Source organism: Thunnus albacares, chromosome 18 (assembly GCF_914725855.1).
Source record: "Thunnus albacares chromosome 18, fThuAlb1.1, whole genome shotgun sequence".
NCBI classification, from domain to species: domain Eukaryota; kingdom Metazoa; phylum Chordata; class Actinopteri; order Scombriformes; family Scombridae; genus Thunnus; species Thunnus albacares.
The window spans coordinates 9,631,660-9,652,520 of record NC_058123.1 but is presented as its reverse complement, the minus strand read 5'-3'; the positions used below and the strand labels follow the sequence as shown (position 1 = coordinate 9,652,520).

Below are 20,861 nucleotides of genomic sequence, written 5' to 3'. Positions count from 1 at the left end.
TAACCAAATACCTACAGAAATAGACATTCTCATCAGCCTCAGCTGTACATTGTGTTTAGTGCTAATTAGCAAATGTTATTATGCTAAATCACAAAAAACATGCTATGCACACTAAACTAAAATGCTGAAAATGGTAAACATTATACTTGACCAAATGTCAGCATGTTAATATTGTAATTGCAAGCAAGTTAGCTGATGTTAGCATTCAACATAAACTTCTGTGCCTACATGCAGCCTTACAGACCTGCTAGCATGACTTTAGACTTTTAGTATTGTTTAATTTAAAAAAAAAAATCAGTAACCATACTACTGTAAGTGGTCAAAAGAATGTGAGTTGAGCCTGTCAATAAAGATACAGATGTAGAGTGAAGTGTCTTAATTGGGATCATCTGTCTCACTGCCCTTTCCCCATTGTCATCGGCAATAAGCATATTGCTACATAATAAAATTTTATCATCACACAAAACACAATAGCAGGTGCACTTTAATTAGATAATTTTCAGGTTCACAGACAGACAATCAAAGGCAAAATTGGTGCTTTCTGCTTCAGTTAACCAAACAGAGGGAGTCATTTGATGAATTTTCTTTTATCCTTATCAATGACATATTAATACTGAAAAAAACACATATTAATTAGGATTAATGTGTACGTTTATGTAATGTGATGCACTTGAAAGCAAAGGTACAGTGTGTAGGATTGCAGATTGCAACCAATTGAATACCCCTCCCCTTCCAAGAAAGTAGGAGAATCTACGGTGGCTGCGAAACTTGCGAAAAACGCAAAAGGTCCTCTCTAGAGCCAGTGTCTGGTTTGCCTGTTCTGGGCTACTGTAGAAACATGGTGGTGCAACATGGCAGGCTCTATGGAAGAAGACCTGCTCCCTATATAGATATAAAGGGCTCATTCTAAGATAATGAAAACACAATGATTCTTATCTTATTCATGGGATTATACACTAATTAAAACTAATTAATACTTAAAAATATTATATTCCATTTCGGCCAAGTCCGTTCCACTCGATGCCAGTAAATTCTACACACTGCACCTTTAAAATTTGAAGTGATCTATTTGTGTCTATAGATCTGTGCAGTGCATCCACAGACAGACTGAAATAGGATTATTTGCCCAGTGCATAGATTTCAAGTTAATAGGTTTTCACCACTTATTTTACTATAATCTCTACAGTCTAGCTCCAGTCTTGTGCCTATGAAGAAGGCCAGTCATAGTTAGCCGCACTCTGCTGGCCACAAGTACCTGGATGCATCATCTTCTCCACCAACCCCAGAATAAATAAGGTCTTTCTGTTCCTTGTTCTGTTTCATAACAGCATATGCTTATGTCTCACTTTGACATTTGTGCGGGGCCAAATTTTTGAATAATGCACAGTGGTTTTGCATAGCTAAATGTCACACCCACTGCAGTCTGGTGAAGGAGGATGGGAAAGAGAAGCTTTTTTTTTCGGTCTTGGTCTGTGAAGGGGAATGGACCACCAGGGGCTCCTGCAGCGAAACACACTGAAGTTGGCCTAATAAAGGCCATCACCCAGAGTACCTGTCCCATTGCATCAATTAGGGTGCAGATGAAGAAATGACCAAACATGCTGCTCACACTCATTAGAATGCTGGTTTAAAATGGAGGATATTGTGAGTCAGTGTTTACCAACAAAAGTCCACCTTAGAATGAGACAGAGCAAGCCAGGGCGTACATTTCTCAAATGCCTGTTTAAATGCCATCTTCAGCTCTCTAAGGTCATTAGTTAGAAAAATCTATGGGAGAAAGTTGAGGCAGACAAACTGATAGAGAGCGAAGCTGGCTCCAGTGCTGGCTTATTCAACCCCCTAATCTCTCTGGTGGGCTGTATTTGTTGCAGGCTAAGCCCTGAGATGCCTGGCCTGTATCAGCATGATGGGATATGAGGAGAGACAGTGAGGGAAAAGGAAGTGAGAAAGAGCAAAAAAGACAGATGTAGTCAGTTAGAATAAATCTTACCATGTAATTTCTCCTGCTGATCCTATTCAGCACGCTTTACTTATCTCCTCACTACCAGCACATTTATTTTACACAAAAATAAACAGAAAAATAAACAATGTGCACACTCTGTCTGCCTGCCTTGCTTTCCAGTCACACTGTCAGAGATTACTGATTTGAAAAGGTTTCAACCTTTCCCTTGATGAAATTAGTTCAGACAAGGAAAACTTAGCACAACCAACCTGGTGCATTGCCAAAATGTATGAAAATGAGGAAGTTTCCCCTGCCTAAAAACAGCCGATAAGATGATAAGAAAAGAACACCTCTTGAAAACAACAATGCACTCTATTTTACAGAGAAAACACAAAGAAAGTGTTAGCATTGTTGTGGCTTAGTGATAAAAAAAATATAAATAGACGGAATTAGATATTAGATTAGATAGATATGATTTTTTAAAAAAGGAATATTTGAGATGTTAAACAGTTAAAGGGACACTCCTGCAAATGTGTTGCTCTTCCATAAAGTTGGAGGACATGCAAGAGATGGATTATACAAGACTCACACTGTGAGGCACAGCTTTGCTTTGAGCTAAATGCTAACATCAGCATGCTGACATGCTCGCAATGACAATGCTAACATGCTGATGTAAGCGTGTTGGCATGTATGTTGTCATGTATGTTGTCATGTTCACCATCTTAGTTTAGCATGTTAGCATGCAAACATTTGCTATTTAGCACTAAACACAAAGCACAGCTGAAGCTGTATTGGACAAAGAAAAATTTCGACTTGATGATGGTCCTAGATGAAAAGTTAGGGGATGACAAAAGTTGTTACAATTCATCCTGAGACTGGCATGACATTTCATGGCAGTCCATCCTATAGTTGTGAAGATATTTTACACAAAACCACATGTCAATGTCATGGTGGCACTAGAGAAAAAGTCAGAGGAGCGCCAAAGTCAGTAAGACTCATCCTTAGGGAAAACCTGTCGAAAATGTCATGGCAATCCATCCAATAGTTGTTGGGATATATGAGTCTGGACTAAAGTGGTTGACGTGTAGACTGAAATTGCCATCCTTAAGGCCACAGTCCTACATGACTAAAAAGATATGGTCCAAATCAAATCAGCAGAGGCCAAGATATACTGACTTTAAGTTAGTGTAGATCCTACACTTCCCATAATGCAAGGAGATATCTTTTTCACTAGACCCCTCCCTGCCTGGTAAAAATCCCATGTCTTTCAAATTCATGCCTCCAGTATGTAACTCAGGTTCTGTGCAAAATATCTGCAGTCCCCAAGCCTAACATTGTCACTTGGGTTATTTCCTCACATTTCAAAAACCCCCTCTACAGCCACATATGTCATTATAAAACTATTTTCACAGGTTGAGTAGTATTCCGTGTGTGTAGTTGTTCAGACACAGACAACCTCCCTCAGATGGCACTGTTCTCTGAAGATGTACTGTAGGTATGTGGTCCACCATGAAAGACTAACACAGGACTATTAGGGACTGGGGTAAATAGAGGAGCACTAATACAGCACCCCAACACTCCATATTCAGCACAGACTACAGTGTTGAGAGCATCATGTGTTTCCTTTGTTTAGATGATTAATGAGCACTCCTCTACAGTGTGGGCTGCAGAGAAAATTGAGCATCTCCATTACAACCATCTCTCTCTTTCCTCAACACCCTCACTTAAGCTAATAAATTATGGCCTCTACCCAATTTTATGGATGGTGTGTACGCAATTAACAGATGGAGTGTATGCATACAGAGATGTGTGTTTACAAACTGTATAGAAGCATGTCCAGTCCGGTGAAATGGAAGTATGTCAAAAACTGTGGAAACTCATGCACACACACATTGTTTTTTAAATCTGAAGGACATATGTTTGACATCATCAGCCCCCCCAGCACCAGGGCTCGACAGAAATTGCAATTTGCTCGTTCCACCGCAAATATTAACATTTCCAATCTGTTGTGTTGCGCTACAGCAAACAGAACCGACACGACTCAGAGAGTGTTAATAAATCATGATTATGAAGCACCATTGGCTGCAGCTTCCCTCGGCAGCCAGTGAATAAACTCTATCCCAGTTCTGTCTGTGGGCACACCCTGCATGATGATACAAGTCGTTAGGTAATTATACAGCAATTAAGATTCTGATAGGAGAAACAGCAGGTTGGTCTGCCCTCCTGGTGACAAATGATGAACAGGGTGTCTCTAATCGACTTACTTTGATAGTTCCCCTTGACCTGAACTTATAGATTTATGGAGAGCTTCTGCTGTTTGTTTGCTTCTTTTTTTTTTTTTTATTAAAGACAAGCCAGAAGGCCTTCAGAAGAAGATGATGAGCCATCATCATCCATTTGAAATAGAAAAGCTTATTTTAACTAGCATCCTTTCCTAATATTCTGCTAATGCTATTTAACCCAAGAGCTTTATGCCAAAGGACACAGCACACCAGGGATTCTTGATCCATGACTCAGAGGACACATCTTATTCCATATTTAACACTCTTTCATCATTTGCATGTCACTTGTGTAAATATTTTTAAAAATCTCAAAAAGAATATGTGTGTGCATGTGCGTGTGCGCATAATAAATAAGACTATCTAAAGCTATGCTAACATGGCCACTGTGACAATGCTTACATGTCGATACTAAGCAGGAGTAATCTTTACCATGACTACCATCTTAGTTTAGCATCCAAGCATGCTAACAATTGCTAATTAGCATTAAACACAAAGTACACAAAGTTCAGTGTTAATTAATCATGTTAAGTTTTGAAAGTATTTAATCATAAACCGAAATTGTGGGTAAATATTGGATGAAAAGTCACTGGACGAAAAGCCAAAGGATCAACGAAGTCATTAAAATTCATCCAGGAGGGATTCATGAATTTGTGTTCCAAATTTTATGGCAAGCCATCCCATAATTTTTGAGATATTTCACTTAAAACCACAAATGTGCATCTCATAGCAGCACTAGAGGAAAAGTCAGGAAATCTCCAGGGAACCATGAATGTCTGTACAAACATTTGTGCCAACTCATCAAGTAGATGTTGAAATAGTTCACAAAATAAATGAAGACTTTGACCTGCTGGTGGCGCTAAAAGAGAAGTGAGGGAGTCATCAAAGTCAGCAGGAATCCTCTGAGGACCATGAATGTCTGCACAAAATTTAATAGCAATCCATCCAATAGTTGTTGAGATATGTCAGTCTGGTCCAACGTGGACAAACCAACCAACAGACGTAGAGCCACACCACTAACATGGCTATAAATCTACAAAGTCTGTGGGGACTTAGGGGTTAACTAAATGGTGCTAAATGGTGCAAAGTTCAACCTTCTGAGTGTAAACCAAACCCACTTTGATGTTAAACAGTGTCAAACAGGTTCATTAATAAATAATGGGGTTTTCCTTCCAACAACTCAGAACACAAGCACATTCGTGTTTGGACTGCACAGAAATCTTTTCTCTACCCTCTGACACTTTAAATCTTTATAAGAAACAAGCAAAATCAACTCACTTTTCAGTTTTTATTCAGGTTCTCACCACTTTTTCCTCTCACATCTGCTCTCAGATTTAAGTTGAAGCTATTGTTGGCACCGAATCCTGTTCTACATAACAATACTTACAAATGACACGCCGCATGAAAGAACAGGGTGATATTAACACAAATGAATATATATATATATATATATATATGTATATATATATATATGAAAGACAGGAAGATATACTGTACGGGGAGTTGAGGACGCTAAAAACAAAGTCAAGGTGACTGGAGAGAGCAGGTGCAATCCTAGCTAACAGGAAGAAGGAAGCAGAAGACAGCAAGAGGCTGACTAGGGAGTCAGGGGAACAAGAGGAGGCAGATAGAGGGAGCAGAGAGAACAAGTGTGTGTGTGAAAGAGAGAGAGAGAGAGACATCCAGATTGAGAAGAGACATAAGAGACACAGGAAATCTGCAAGCAAATTAGACATCATTAGCCAAGAGGCAGTTAACAAGTCTAATTAGGGGGGAGGCAGGCAGGCAGTGATACCAGACTTGCTTCCGGACCTCAGACACACACAGTCATATAAACACACACACAGCCACAAACATAACAGACACTCACAGCCAAAGCTTCAGGCATCTCCTAACTAGGTCAGATCTCTGAGACTTTAAGTCTGAGGGTAGGAGGGAGCGATAGAGAGAGAAGAGGAAGAGAGAGAGAGAGAGATTGAGGAGATTGAGAAAAGATAAAAGATGGAGGGTGGAACCTTGGATGGGATAGTTGTCTGCTTGTGGATGAGACGGAGTGAGTTGTTTAAAGCTGCGAGAGTGAGAAGACTCTGGGAGAAAAAGAAAGAGTGCATATAGTACACAATCACTCACATGCATAAATAAATAACTGCATAGAGGTTGACTTGTTTACCCACCCAACAGCTGCTGTTTTACTCCTGTCATTTATGGGACGTTGAGTTTAGGATATGAATCTGAAAAAGTATTGTAGCTGCTGTTATTACCTCCCATAATAAAGTCCGGTGCATTAAACACACACTTCCAGTTTAGTTAGTATTATAAAGATTAGTTGTGTGAAATGAGGATATTGCTGTATTAATACAGCCATCCAGTTCTCAGTTTGACTGATAGCTTGCCAATCCTCCTGAGGGATGGCTGAGTTATATTCCCTTGAAGCAATGATGACTGAATGTCAGTTCTAGAAAGATAGACAAATGCTTCAGTCGAACAGCCTGCATCTCTTTCTGTTCCCTCTGCTCTCTCAGAGGCACAGTGACAGAAAATATTGTCTCAACAACCTCTGATGATCCCTCATCTCATGTAACACTGGCTGGTTCAGAGGAATGGCTTCATTGCCTAACTATCAACTTGGATTAGTTTTATATTCTATAGGAGTACTATACTGTTCTGTTTAACAATGAGCAAAGAGTTTTGCCATAGCCAGAACAACAACTTGAGTCTTATAAGTATGGTGAAACTGTTCTTTTTTACAACCTGTAGTATCCTAAGGGCATTTTCAAACCTGTGCTGTTTAGTCCAATTGAATGAGACTCTTTCGTTTTCCCCCTTAGTAGGATGTGTTTGGGCAGGTCTGAACACAGCAATCATACTCAGGGGCAGACCAAAACAAGACCCGTTGAGGATTGTTTTTTTGTCGTAGTCATCCGACCTCGATCTGACCCAGCTGTTAGGCCAGGTGTGCTTTGCATACTGGGATGTAAATGAGCAAAATCAACATTTGCCAGCAGCTAGCCGGAGGGTGAATCGAGGTCCGAAAAAATGGTGGTTTTGGCCAGAGGACCTTCTTCAGGACCTTCTTCCTGTGTTTATGTTCTCGCTCCTGCCCCAGACACATCTGGCCAATAAGCAAAGTGAATATTCTCCAGTGACTTGTAGCGATGCACTTTGTTTCACTTGAGTTTTTCTCTGTGAGAAAAGAAACCGAACCCAGGGAAAAATGCACCAAGTTTACCAACTAGTCCACTGTGGACCAGAACAAACAAACCATAAATTTGAAAACGCCCTAAGACTCTTACATAATGCAGTAAAGTAAATGAAACATGATCATTCTGGTTTACTTAAAAATACTATAGTGATGTATTTTTGTACTTGCATAAAGTTGGGGCACTTGCAAGAGACAGATAATAAATTAAATGTCACAGCTGATGCAGCTAAGGCAGAGATTTTATGACTTTTAGTCCCTAATATGGGTCAATCTCTAAAAATGCTGAATCCCATACACTTCTCATAATGCAACTTGTTAGCAATCTTCCATTATGCAGTGTTCACATGATATAGAATGGATGGCAGAAATGCAAAAGAGTCTTCTGCTTATGAATTGTGAGCAGTCATGTCATTGGACGGCTCAACATGGTTGTATGATCACAGTTAGTCACAAATTCTAAGGTTAGAAATACTGTCCACAATATCCATTTAAGTTTAGTGTAATTATCTTTAACAACAGACTGGCTGATACGAGGCATCTATGTTTGTTTGGTTTTCAGGCGCTTCGGTCGCCAATTTGTGCCAATTTGGATATATCTAAGTTTCTTGCTTGTAATTACAAGTTTGAAACTGGTGATTACAATTACACCGATATGACATGAATGCGGTTTCAGACAATCCCCCCACCTCTTTCAAACTCCAAGCCCCCAGTTTCTGTTATTTGTAGTCTCCAAGCATAAACTGAGATACTTAAGTTATCTTCTCAAACTTGACAAAGCTCCTCCAAAGCCACATAAAGCTTTATACAGCTGTTTTGACAAGCTCTGCACTACTCCCTGTGACTAGTAAATTGAAAACTCTTGGCGTTCCCCTTTAAGTATAAACGTTCTGCACATGATTTATGAATTCACCTTTTTCAGGCCTTTTAGACTTTTCTACTTCAGCAGGACTCACTGTCTTCACTGTCAGTGAAGCGGCACTGAAATCATCACGCCTTCCTGACATTTTATCATTTGAACACAGTTATGTAAATGCAGGGAATACATCTCATGTATTACCTGTCTCCGGATGACAGGTTCCATGCTGGTGGCAATTGCATGGCACACATGTTGAGAGAGGCCCTCCACCAGGGATTTCCCTGGTGAATCCCTGGGCACAGCGCTCACAAAACTGGCCAGCAAAACCCGGGGGACAGGAACAAGATTCCACCCATGGGGCAGGAGGACTTGCTGGTTCAGAGGAGATGAAAGCTGAGGTCAGAGTTACTCCTGCGAGCTGCGATGTGTCTAGAGGGAAAGGAAGAGAAAAGACGATAACAGTGCTTTGTCATAAAAGTGATGCTTACAAAGGTTAGAAGTAAAGTGATAATTGTTGCCTTAGAGGCATATTAAAGTGTTTGGGACACATGCTTTTCTCTGGAATAAGGTATATGTATGTGTTAGTGTGTGTGTGTGTGTGTGTATGTGCGTGGTGCTCTGTATCTCGTTAAGAAGTTGGTTATTAGCATTTGTTGCAGTGCTGTCCCTCCCTCCCTGTCTCATTACAGGTTCTGGCCTGTGTTTACAGTTAACAGACTGACACACACACGCACACACATAAACATGCACACACGCAATAACAGATTCATCCACCCACGCGCTCGTAAATGCCACACTTAATGCTCACTTGCACACGCACGTGTGCACACATGCGCCCACACACGTACGTACACTCGTCACCCAGGGAATCTTTGATATAGCAAATGAATAAATCACTGCAGCAGAGCAAGACGAGAAGAAAAGGAGACAGGAGACTTGGTGGAGGTATGTCAGACGTGCAGTTCCTGTGGGGTTTCAGGATCCCTCTCTCCTCTCATGAATAGTGATGGAAGCAGGCCATCCTGAACCAAATCCCTTTCACCCTTTAGTCTCAAATCCACAGCCACTGAACACAAAATTACTTTTGTTCCTGCTCCATTACTGTGTCTGCTCTCACTGAAGACACATGGTTCAAATAGATAGATAGACAGATAGATAGACAGATATATAGATGCTGTACACGTATGAGCATGTAGCTTTGTCAGATCAGAAATAAACCAAGTGTGAATGAGCAGCTGCATAATGAGGGAAATCTGAGTGGAAGAAACAGTGAGGGGTGAGAAAGTGGGAGAACCAGAGGAGAGGATGGACCCTGACTTCTAACAAGTTATGATCCAACCATTCCTTCAGCGGTGTTGAAACCCAGTACATTTGCACCTCTGAGGGATAATCAGCAGGCATGCCTGTCCTCCTCCTCCATTACTCGCCTTAGCCTCTACCCTTTACTCCCTTCTACCTCCTGAATTATACTGGCTCATTCAATGGGGGAAAATGTGCAATTAAAACAGTTTTCAAACATTGAACCTTATATTTCAATTAATTAAAAACATTCCATTTCAAGTCATGCTTTGCAAGCTCTCTCCATCAATCTTTTTTTCCAAGAAGACTGTCAGAACAGTTGAAATTTTAATTCCCTTGAATAGCTTACTGCAGCCCCGAGGACTGTGACAATTTAGACCACTTTAGGTATCTGTACATTAAGCCATTAGACCATTGATTTCTCATAAACTTCCAATATAGCTATGCTCTCTGTTCAAAACTCAATTTTTCTGGCAGAGAAAATGAAAGGCCTTTACTGTGGCTGCTGTCAAAGCGTACCTTTATAGTCTAAAGACAATACTGTCATTAAAATAATACAGTTCTGTTATAAGAGACTCTCTCTGGTGCAGAGAGAAATTTAAAGAGTAAAGGAGAATGAGAGGGGGAGAGGAGAAAGATGAGAGGGAAGCTTTATGGGATTTTGATATTAAAGTTTGCCGCGCAGCCTGCAGCAATAAGGCACTTCTAATGCTGTTTGAGAATGAGTTTGAGACCTAACACAAATCATTAACAGAGTTTCTCCCCCCGTGATGTGTAATAGATGCAGTGCAAACTGTGTGCTTGACTTTGTTTGCACATTCATGTGGGTGGATGGCTACAGGAAACAGTTTGATGGAATATGCATGACTGCGCTTCTGTTTCTGTGTGCACAAACTTCTGTGCCAGTCTTTTTGCATGCCCAAGTGCATGTGGAACCACACAAGAGTGTGTGTCACAATGCCTGCACTGAGCAACTAATTAAAATGGTGTAAGTAAGTGTGAGGGAGCTTGGTGATTTTGGCCAGCTGTTCTGTCTTCTTGGTGCTCTAATCTGCCGTAATGCCTCTCAGATCCTGCCTGCACTTTACAATACATACTATTAGATAGAGAGAGAGGAAAGACATGATACAAATAAAAGGAGGATTTGAAGAACTAGTTATCAACATCTGGGAATAACTGTCCCGTTTTTCGCTGAGCCAGATTTGGAACAGTTGAACTACTCCCTGAATACTAACACTGACATGGTTTTAGCAACTATCTTTGGTGCAGATTTAACAATTTATACCGCTGTGTGATGAAAATGTATTTTTCATTAACAAAAATGTGGAAGTTTTGGAGTCTTTCACATGACATTTCGCTGGTATCAGTTGTAAATTGCAGTGCATTTGGAAACAATATTACATAATATTTATTTTGCACTGGGATGCATAAATGCACTCCCAGATATACAGGCATACATAACCATTTTCATAAGGTATGTCACACCGCACTGTGCAAAAGTCAGTAATATTACGGTACATTAGGTATGTTTGTTTTTCAGTGCAATGCAATCTAAAGTATAAATGAAAGAAAAAACAAAGTAGAGCATATAGAGAATAGCAATGTTTCTGTACACATACACACACTTACAGTTCTGTCCTCCAGCATTGCTGATTTTGATAGCTGTCAGGTTGTAAAGGAGATGTTGGAACTCAAAGGCAGACAGTTGAGGTTTAAAGCTCATCTCATTTTCATGAAGCCTGCGAAAACAAAAGACAAAAAAAACCCACATTTTGTTTGTGTGATGCATTCAGTCCTAGCAAACTATGATTAAACACCAAATATGTTTTTAATCACATTTTAGAGCTACAAAAACCCGAACCGAGTGGTTGTAAAAGCGTATTAATTAATCTTCATAACTAAGAGGATAACAAATGCCCTGCCAAATATGTGCTTGACATTTAAAGCAATCTGTAGCACTACCAGAACACACATGCAGTGCAAAGAAAAAATGTAGATGCGCTGACTTCAGCACATATTCAGGGTCTTGGTCATTGTGTTTTTCCATCTGTTGAAGGACGATCTGCAAAGACTGCACAGTTGACATCTGCCTGTTTTACTTCAGGTACCGTGCACTCTTTCCATCATGAAGACAGGTGCTGTGTCAGCTCAACACGGGTGATGTTGTGTTACAAAAATGTCCCCTGCTTTCTTGTAAAGGTCCCAAAGGCGACAAGCGGCAACATGAAGGAATACATAATATTCATAGACATTTGTAGAAAACACAAACCATTAATATGTACTCAAGTGTCTCTGACTTTTTAATAAGCATTCAAATCTGCAGTTACAAAAGTCAATAAGGTGTTAATAAATGGATTTTCTCACAGGTGCTCTGCAGCCTTTTCCAGATGGTTAGAGTTAAATGGTCCATTAGGATTTTCCTGATGAATTAACAATAAATAACCAGGGACTTACTAGGCTATGTGATGGGTTGTCATGGAATTTTGTACACATATTTATGATATTCAGAGGATGAATCCCAATGACCTTGTGACTATTCCTCTAGTGTCCCTAGAAGGTCAAAATTTTCACTTATCCAATTAAATATCTCAACATCCAACAGATGGATTAGCACAAAGTTGTTATCTGACTTTATCTAACAGCATCATCAGGTTAAAATGAGTCCAGTACTTTTGTTTGATACCAAATATCTGAAAAACTAATGACATTCCCATCAGTCTACTTTTTTATTCCATTGTGGAATTTTTGAGGGCCCTATATAGAAAATAAATTAGTACAGTACAGTGCACTAGGGAGTGATTTTGGACATAGCCATGGTAAAGATTATACCTGCCAAACATCAACATGTTAGCACTGACATTGTGAGCATGTTTTGTTTATGTTAGCATTTAGCCCAAAGCAATGCTGTGTCTATATGTAAAGCCTCATAGAGCTGGTAGCTTGGCTGTAGACTCTTGTTTAAGTATTAATAAAGGTATTTTCCATAACACATAAACTCCTTTTATAAAGGGCATCTTTTTAGAAGGTTATATTTATAATTATTATGTATGAATTTGTCATTATGAGCAAGAATCTTCAAAAAAATAAAGTACAAAACCTCTAGTTTGTTGACAGTATCAGACTAAGTCAAGCCTTTCGTGTGTAAGAGTTTGAGGGTCTATTTTATTATGTCAACTGATCTCAGCATGATACCGACTCAGTTTCAAAAGGCTTCATTTTGCATGTCCTCTGTCTTAGCATTCACATTTACAACTGAGCAAATGTCTGTGCGTATATTTGTGTGTGTGTGTGTGTGTGTGCGTGCATTCCAGGCTTGCCACACAGACTTTCCATTGATGCGGCAGGTCCTTGTTCCCTGGCCTGACATGTAGCCACAGTAATAAAGAGAGGCAATTACAAACTGGGCCTCAAAGCCATGGTAATGGAGCTGGACATACAGCGATAAGCAGAGTGTGCATGAAAGTGAACAAACTCCCAGTCATGCTTTCCCTATGGAGCGTCAGTGTCCCTTTTAATCAGCACCAAGCAGAGCGCAGAGAGCCACACTGTAATTAAGCCTGCTCCACTGAGGATGAGAGGAGATCATCGGGAGAGAAAAGCCCAAAAGAACGCTGGACACACACACACACAGACACACACACACACACACGCATACAGACACACACCCTTAGAGAGAGCATAGAGATAGAGATACAAGGTGAGCGAGAGAACAAGACTAACGGTGTGTGAGGTGAGGTAGGGAGAAGGAGAAGGAGACAAATGATAGAGTATTGCGTGGATAAGTAAGCATGTAATGGTTATAAATAAAGATTAGTTACACAATTAAAACATGTATGTGTTAGCATATTCTAATAGCATATTCTGGTGTGCCAATCTGCCTCTGAAAAAGAAAACATTTTAATCAGATTGCCCATGAATAAATCATAAATAAATCATAGGTTTACCCACGCACAGAGTTATTCCACATTACTCGTTGATTTGCTCAGACACGTATAGCAAAAAAAAAAAAACCTATTTTGGCAGCAAAGTCTGCTTTCTGTTCAATAGATTTAGCTGGCCCTGATCTATGATCAAAGTCAGAGTATTTTCAAAACACGACAGAAATGAGCTCAGTGCCAGATGGACCACATGGCGTACTACTAGCACTCTGCTAGTAGTTTCTCTGCTGCAAATTGGCTCCTACCTGCATTTATATAAGCAGTTTCCTGAAACACTTCTTTTGGTGGTTCGAATATTGACTTACTTCTGGTACGTTTATCAGTGGATTATAAAAAAAATTGGCTGGGCATCTGAGGGAGTTCCTTATGGTATGAATATATACATGCTTCAGACGTACACATACTGTACAGTGCTGCTACAAGTGAGCCAATAAAGCTCCCTGCCTATTGGTTTCAAGTGAACAGAAAGTGAACAGAGGGAAGATCACAGAGAGGAGTGGTTGCTACCTTATATAATCCATTCACCTCCTCCTCTCATCAAACCCGTCTGCTCGAATCCCTGTGCTTCCATAAAATTTCATCAGATTTTGAAATGGTCTTTGCACTGGGTGGAAACACACAGCTACTTAACAGGTTACAATATTTATCCAGTTATGAATGCAGATGCTATCAGTCAAGAGAGATGTAGAGAGTGCACATTTCTACTCATGTTTATTTATGCCTCTGACATGTTTGGACATACTACATTCCCATTTAGCAAATGATGATTATTTTCTATGCATACGTTGGGTCTGATTGTTACAAATCACACTGCCAGATGGCTACATGAATCACTGTGTTTGTGTGCAAGCTGAAACTTGCACAAATTCTCAACATGTTTGCATGTGTGAGTGTGACACAGAGAGACAGAAAGAGACAGGGAGAGTATGGAGGAATGATGCAGGGCATGCAGTGAGGTGCATCTGTGCATGTACCTGAGAAGTATAATGAGATCTGTGGAGAACTTCTCCAGAGAGGAGCACTTAATGACAATCTCTGTCCCCCAAGCTCCAATGCATTTCAGAGAGGGAACCAAAGAGTTCTTTTAGCCAGAGCTCTTGGTGCTGGGGGAAACTCATTACTGGTGCGCAGTCACCAGAGAGAGCTGTGGAGAGGGTAGAAAGACACAAGCTGTGTCCCTGACGGAGCAGCCAATGAAGTCTGATGGAGCAGACAATGAAGGTGTGCTCTCCTGGACTTGAAAGCCAGGCTGAAACTGAGCCTCTGTCTCTTATAAACACGAGGAACCAAACTTGCGACGCATCCAACAGCTCCTCATCAACTTGTAAAATCAAGCATCATTCAATTATCAATCATTTATCAGCAGGAAGTAGGCCTCAAATGGTCAACAAAGTGCAAATAGTGTATAGTATATATATATATAACTTCCTGCTCTGTGGTTAACAACCTTCAAGGTTGCTGCAACAACAAACAGTGAATTTAAACCTGGCTTCCATTATTTTCATACTGTAGCATCCTTTTCCCTGGTCCAGTTCAAATGATGCCAGTGACTGATGACCTTCCTTAGTGGAAATAGAAATAAGATGTGCAATGCTTAATATTTCCAGATTATGAGTTCAAGAGTCCTGCCTGAACGGTCAGTCAAACAGCTGACCAGCGCAAAATATACTGTGAGATATTCAAAGAACGTCGTCCAAATTCCTCTGACAGCCTTTGAAAACATTGTCAGCTCAGTATGGGTAGCTGGGCAGCTTTCAAATAACTAAACCTACAGCACTATAATTTGTGATTTTAGTGGGAGTTATGTATTGGAGATGCTTCTTTGTTTACCCATCTGCCCTGTACTTCTGTGCAGCATGTGTTGCCAGATGACCGTTCATGAGCGTAGGTTTTGATTTGTTCTCTGTACAGACCGGATGGTACCAAACCTGGCAACCTCACTGTGATGACAAGACTTCTATGCCTAGACTACGCCCAGCTGTTGCCCTGCAAGAAGAAGCTCCTAACTTCCCCTAAAACCACCTGCCTGAATTTGAGTTATCACTGTTTTATTACAACATTTCAGATGGTTTTGATATTTCTTCTTTTGGGGGAAAAAATATACAAACTAGACAGGATACAGAGAGTTAACATGCAGCATATGCCTGCATAAATATGTAATAAAGCAACTTTATATGCAGAGTCAGTGAGTGAGATATTCTACACTGATACAAAGACAGGCTTAACCATCATCTTGCTAGTAATCCATCTTGCCTCTCTTTCCCATCACCTGATGCTCCAGTTGAAGAGCGCACCTCTACTTTTATCCACACCACTGAAACCAATTTCAACAAGACTGACTTGTCCTGTCAAATTCTGATTTTCATCATCTCCGACAACAGACTCCTGCCCAATCTGCTAACAATTTTATTGTGATTCTGGACAACCAACTTCTGAGTGAGACCTTCACTGCAACCATAACTCGATCTTGCAGGTTTGCACTTTTCCGACATCCATCAAGTCAGACCTTTCCTCACCGAGGAGACTAACCAGCTCTTTGCTCATGCTTTAATAATCTCCCATCTGAACTAGTACATCTTCTCTCCTAGCAAAGTACAACTTTCTCAGAATGCTGTAACATACCTTTCCTTCAACATCTTAAAAATTAAACCTATCGCTGCTTTTTTAGATGCCTTTCAGCAGCAGCCGACAGCCAGTTGCCCATTGTTACCGAGACTGTAAGGGTGTGATCCCTCAAGTATGTGGAGGCTCTACAGGACTGTTTTGAGCTAATGGACCGGAACATTCTCTGTGGAGCACAGGGAGAGGACAATGCAGGGCCCCCCGGCTGCATAACGTCAATTTTCATGCAGACCCTTCAAATCCATTAAATAGTTTGCTGTTTCCTGTGGTTCACTTAGAAAAACAAACCATGGAAAACAAAGAAAATTAAATCCCTTCTTAAGGAAGAAGAGGGCTTCCAGGGCTTGCTACAGGGAGGAAGTGAAGTTGGTCTGTGGGTGCTGAGGAGGAGAATTAAAGATAGAAACACAGGGGCAGGATTGAAGACAAATTGCAAGAAAACAGTGTGAAGGAGGTGCTGAGTGGGATGAGAAGGATTACTGGCTACAAGACATCAGGCCAAGTGGGGGAAGAGCACAAAAATAGAGTGAATGACTTAAGCCTGTTTTTGAACAGGTTCAACATGGAGACCAGGCCAGCTGTACCCACTCCCCAGGTTGCCCAGGCCTAATGAGATCTCTCCACAACAATGTGACTGATTACACTGCCGCTTCCCCACAGACTATCCCACTAGGGTTCACCTCTTCAGCCTCAGGCTGCCTCCTCCAGTCATTCCCATCTTCAGAATGACCACTTCACCGTGAAGGGTAAGGAGGAAAAGGCTCGCAGGAGTCTTGGTAGAGTGCAGAGTGGTGCAAGGAGAACCACCGGAAGTCTAATGTAGTCTAATGAAGTCTAATGAAGTCTAATGAAGAAAGAGCCGAGAGGTTTTCAAACAGAGAAAGTGGCGGTGGCATAAATAGCTGAGGATTGATATCAACAAGAAATTTGACAGGTTTGACAGCACAGAGGATCATAAGAGATGAAAATAGACCATTTCCTATAGGAAGGAACTATATGTTCTAGCACAGGTTATCTTTACGGTGTACCTGGCAGGCAGACACTACAGTATGAATAGTTTGGTGGAAAAGCTGATTTTGAGACAATAGCTCAGGATCACACTGACTTAAAGGCTAGGTTCACTGTTATTTAAGTTTGTCTTAATACAATAGTCACATACCTATATGTATATTGAACAAGTTGTAATTGTCAGTCTGAATTAGATAAATCAAGTGGGTATCTTCAAAAGTTATAATTTCCTTGTGTTACTAGCTCCAGTGTGCATGGCTCAGAAAGAGATCATTTTTCTGAGGAAAAAAAAAGAGGGAATTTATCACTAAACAGAGTGTAACTCTGGAAGATACCTACTTGATTTGTCTAATTCAGACTGCTGAAGCCTCATATCTTAGCTTCGGCTTAATGTAAGTACCCATTTTTACACAGAACAAGGACTGGATTTAATGTCCCGTCTCGTACATCAGAATCAGAGATCTCTTCTATGGAGCATGTCAGTATTATTTTAAGACAAACTTAACTGCATCTTAGGTTTCAGCAATATATATACATATATATAAAACAAGCAACCAAACAAACAAAAAAAGAAAAACAACTTGATTTCAGATGTCTCAATATGTTGCACTTGACAGTAACACAAATAAACTCATGGTCATGGAGCATGACGCTGTCAAAAAAAAAAAAAAAAAAAGCGCAGGCTGGCACAAGACAACTTAATCAGTGCTTTAGTCTCACTTTCCAAATAGAGATGCTAATCAACTGTTTACAACACAAACAAAAAATTACAACTGGCACATGCACCCTTAATATAATCTAACAGTACACACCAAGAAAACAAAAACAGCAGACTGCCAGCTATGAATGATGTAAACACCATCAGCTCTGTGTAGCGGGAACTGTGTCGCAGCTTGATTTTGATTGCAGCTCTGTTCTTTATCATAATATCCCACCTCTGATTGCTGCGGTATTTGGAGAAGTTCTGTTGCTCTTGGATTATAATAAAAATCCCCCATACCGACAAAGTCTAAATAATATTTAGATTTGTTGTAGACTTTTACTTTTTGTTTAGCATTTATATGCACTATATAAGCATTTATTAATGGTTTATAATACACAATAATGTAGTTCTCCTATGTAGACATACAGTATTTTACATTATTGCAACTGTGTTTTACTATACTGTCATCCATTATCTGTTTATACACTAGCACACACTTACGGATGCCCACAGGAGTAATAAACATCATTAATGCCTATAACTACATTATAGTGTGCTATAAACCATTTCTTAAATGTTTATATACTACTTACTGTATAAATAAATAGGGAAGTTAAAGTGTTACCCATACATCTTTATGAAATTGCTTTATTTTCATATTAATTTGTGCAAGGAGAATGCATCATCTGTTCATATGAAAACAATATATTTGTTTAAATCAATGCCCCTTTATATATTATTTTTGGTATAATGTTATTTTCTACTATATTCTCCTTCAATGGCCTAGTTTGCCTCATGGAGATCAATAATGTCATCTACTGGCTGTCTGCAGCTGCTCGTATCCAATTTGAAGCCCTGGTATTTCCATATAATGCTGCACGGGGACCGCTGTCCACTCATGTACCTCCAGGCCATGTGCCCACCCTACTGTGCACTCCATCTATTGCTCTGCATGCTGTCACTATAATCCATTTAGCTCTCCTTTCCCTGCTATGACCTGGTCATCTTTCAGTCTACATTCACACTCCTACAAACCTACACTCCTTTTTCCTATGTTATTGGTCCAATGTCTTTCATTACAAGAATGTATTTTTTATTTGTTACTGTTACTGTTGTTTGTTACTGTTGTTTGGTACTTGTTCCTCTCTATTCCATGATCATTTCAGGGTAATACAAATTTTGTCAGTTGAGAGTAAGTTTGACTTTTGCTCCCTGTTAGTATCACTTTCTTGTACTTTTGGTGACTTATTCCGCCGCTACACACATTTCACTTTGGGTGAGACCATCTGCTAAATGTATAAATTGTAAAAATGGAAATGTAATGCTGCTGCTTCTGTACCTGCCAGATTTACATGACAGCCAGCGCATGGGGGAGCTGGCTCATCACTACATTCATATCCCGACATTCTGCTGGGGCCGTGACAGCGCAGTCAACGTGGGTGAGCTGTAATCAGTACATGGGTGTCCTGGATAGTCTGTACTCTACGGACTAACAAGGAACAAGTCAGGCAACAGGGAGATGTGTAGACGCAGAGAAAAGCTAACAACTCAACATCCATTCTAATGTACATATTCAGGCAAACGCTTTGGTATTTTTCCAGAGAGACTCAAGTTCCACAGTAGCAAAAAAAAAGAAAAAAAATGCACACATGCAGAGACTCACAAACTGACAGCCCCATGCCTGCATCCTTGTACCTGACAATCCAGGATTTCCTCGGTGTGGGGCCTAGGTCACGGTCAAGCACCGGTTGGGGTGAAAGGTCGGCAGACACGGTGATTCCAGAGCCTTGGAGGAACAGAGTGACGTGGTCGGGGAGCAGCTCGGGGGTCTCGGAGGTGAAGGTGATGGAGAGGAGCTGGCCGTAGCTGTAGACTTGGTGACCCAGGAATTTCTCTAGTGGAGGGCCAAAGGTTGGATGTTAGAGAGGTGAGCGGAGTCAGCTTTATTATTGAACTCTCAGCTGACTGCCATCAGTGTAAAAAATACAGATATAGAATTGTGTGTGTGTGTGTGTGTGTAAGTGTGTTGTAGTGTGGTTTTTGTGTACATTTAAAAATATTCTGCCTGTTCCTCTCTCTTTCTGTGTGTGTATACGTGAGGGCAGAGGGGTACAGGCTTTTTGAGCCCATATGGAGCACTACAGGAGTCTATGTGTAATTACCCACCCTCTCATCTCTGACTCATTACAGCACATTAACAGGACTTCAAAGAGCCTAGCCACCACTAGACATCCCCTCAATCCGCTTCCAACCTCCAAAACTTGCTAACGGAAAAACATACACAAGTTGTATATTTTTATATATATATATATATATATATAGATAGATAGGCAGACGTCTTTTCTTAATACCGAAATATTATTGCAGAAAGTCTTGCATTCGTTATTCTCTAAAAGTTCAATTTTCATTAAAAAAAAAAAAAAACCTTTACTGCCATTCTCTACCAGCTCCGGATGAGTGAGTGGGTAAAACTGACAGGTTGCACGCTTGGTTGCCACCTTGTTTTTGAGCGTAATCGTGTGTGAAGTACATCTTGAGCTCTTCTGGGGGTTGGGAGGGCAAAGGACTTGAGTGGGTGATTTTGCTTGCGAGGGACCTCTGGCGTCATTCAGAGCTATTCAGCTGTCTGTTCGTCTAATATCTGCTCATCCAACAACCCCCTTTTTATCATCACTGCCGTGCCCTTTTGTACCTCTACAGCCCACTCTCGCTGTGACATCCTCGGCCAGATTATTAATGTCTTTATTTGACCTGCAGCACTTGTGTAATGCCCAACTTTTTGACGCCCTGAGTTGAGTTTTTTGGCTGCTATTGGTAATTTATTACAAAGTGATGTGTTAAAGGAATTAGTTCTTACTCTTTTCTTTTAAAGTAAAAACAATGTTTTCATATATTTCATCATATTTTCATCATTCATCATTAAATACATTCTATGGTCCAATATATAATGCTATGTGCTTTGCCAATCACTTAATTTGCTTCATACATATATTGCAGCTTTTTACAGTGTTT

At 40.3% G+C, this 20,861-nt stretch overlaps 1 protein-coding gene across 1 annotated transcript in view; it reads right to left on the bottom strand.

The window, feature by feature from the left end:
* lamc3 (laminin, gamma 3) overlaps positions 1–20,861 on the bottom strand; it is a 108,502-nt gene that overhangs the window by 22,344 nt on the left and 65,297 nt on the right. The window contains exons 10-12 of the mRNA XM_044334291.1: positions 19,545–19,743; positions 11,208–11,317; positions 8,481–8,708 (exon numbers count right to left, since the gene is read on the bottom strand). Of these exons, the coding sequence (XP_044190226.1) occupies positions 8,481–8,708; positions 11,208–11,317; positions 19,545–19,743 (537 nt within the window). The remainder of the gene's footprint in view (positions 1–8,480; positions 8,709–11,207; positions 11,318–19,544; positions 19,744–20,861) is intronic.